At 69.5% G+C, this 1,687-nt stretch overlaps 1 protein-coding gene across 1 annotated transcript in view; it reads right to left on the reverse strand.

Annotated features, from left to right (window-relative positions):
- Nucleotides 1-781: 781 nt before the first annotated feature.
- Nucleotides 782-1,687, reverse strand: part of LOC118159162 (glycogen phosphorylase, muscle form-like) — a gene marked incomplete at its 3' end in the record, with an annotated part of 2,922 nt that continues 2,016 nt past the window's right edge. The window contains exon 4 of the mRNA XM_035313784.1: nucleotides 782-1,032. Within this exon, the coding sequence (XP_035169675.1) occupies nucleotides 782-1,032 (251 nt within the window). The remainder of the gene's footprint in view (nucleotides 1,033-1,687) is intronic.

Consider the following 1,687-nt stretch of genomic DNA (forward strand, 5'->3'; position numbering starts at 1 on the left):
GGGGGGGGGACGGGGGGCACGGCGTGGGGACGGGGACGGGGTGGGGACAGGGGACGGGGATGGGATGGGGACGGGGGGATGGGGGACAGGGGGATGGGGACAGGGATGGGGACAGGGGGATGGGGACAGGGATGGGGACAAGGGGATGGGGACGGGGATGGGGACGGGGGGATGGGGACAGGGATGGGGACAAGGGACGGGGGCACAAGGGGATGGGATGGGGACAGGGACGGGGGGATGGGGACATGGGATGGGGATGGGATGGGGACAAGGGACAGGGACGGGGGCACAAGGGGATGGGATGGGGATGGGGACAAGGGGATGGGGACAGGGGGATGGGGACAGGGGCACAAGGGGATGGGATGGGGATGGGGATGGGGACAAAGGAAGGGGACGGGGACAGTGGGACAGGATGGGGATAGGGATGGGGATGGAGGATGGGGACAAAGGAATGGGGACAAGGGGATGGGGATGAAGGACGGGGACAGGGTGGGGATGGGGACAAGGGAAGGGGACAGGGACGGGAATGGGATGGGGACAGGGACAAGAGGACGGGGATGGGGTCAAGGGAAGGGGACGAAGGACGGGGACAGGACAAGGATGGGGACAGGGGATGGGGACAGGGGATGGGGACAGGGGATGGGGACAATACCCCCGGGACCCCAACCAAGGGCAGGAGGAGCACGGGGCAGGGACGGGCACCCCCGGGGGGTGACCCCAAGGGGGGGGTGACCCCAAGAGGGGGGTGACCCCAAGGGGGGGGGGGGGGGGACCCCCACACCCCCTCCTGCCGTAGGTGGGGGGCTGGGGGGGGGGCCCCCCCCCCCGGGGGCCCCCCCCCGCGGGGGGGGGGGGGGGGGACACGCACACGCTCTGCTTGAGGATCTCGGAGTGGATGCGGGCGACGCCGTTGACGGCGTGGGCGCCCACGATGCAGAGGTGCGCCATGTTGATGCGCTTCACCGCGCCCTCCTCCACCAGCGACATGCGCCGCAGCCGCTCGTGGTCCCCGGGGAACGTGGCGTACACGCGCTGTGGGGCGGACCCATAAGTGTGGGGCGGACCCACATGTGTGGGGTGAACCCATACAATGTGGGGCGGACCCATAAGTGTGGGGCGGACCCACAAGTGGGGGGCGGACCCATGCAATGCGGGGCAGACCCATAAGTGTGGGGTGAACCCATACAATGTGGGGCAGACCCATAAGTGTGGGGCAGACCCATGCAATGTGGGGTGGATCCACATGTGTGGGGCGGACCCATGCAATGTGGGGCAGACCCATAAGTGTGGGGCAGACCCACATGTGTGGGGCAGACCCTTAAGTGTGGGGTGAACCCATGCAATGTGGGGCAGACCCACATGTGTGGGGCGGACCCATGCACTGTGGGGCGGACCCATGCACTGTGGGGTGCGGGCCGAGCCCTGGGGATATGGGGGTTATGGGGAGACCCCGGTGCCCCCCCAAGGACCCCGTGTCCCGGCTGCCCCATGGATCCCCCAGGGGTCCCCACAAGCCCCCAAGCACCCAGGGGACCCCGGGCCCCATCACCCCCCAGGTCCCAGTGCCCCCCACCTGCCCCCCAAGCTCCCCATTTCCCCCCACCCAAGCCCCCCATTTCCCCCATAACCCCCCAGGTCCCATTGCCCCCCAGCCACCCCCAAGCCCCCCAATCCCCCCGTCCCCCCC

This window comes from Oxyura jamaicensis, unplaced genomic scaffold (genome assembly GCF_011077185.1).
Source record: "Oxyura jamaicensis isolate SHBP4307 breed ruddy duck unplaced genomic scaffold, BPBGC_Ojam_1.0 oxyUn_random_OJ68161, whole genome shotgun sequence".
Taxonomy (NCBI): domain Eukaryota; kingdom Metazoa; phylum Chordata; class Aves; order Anseriformes; family Anatidae; genus Oxyura; species Oxyura jamaicensis.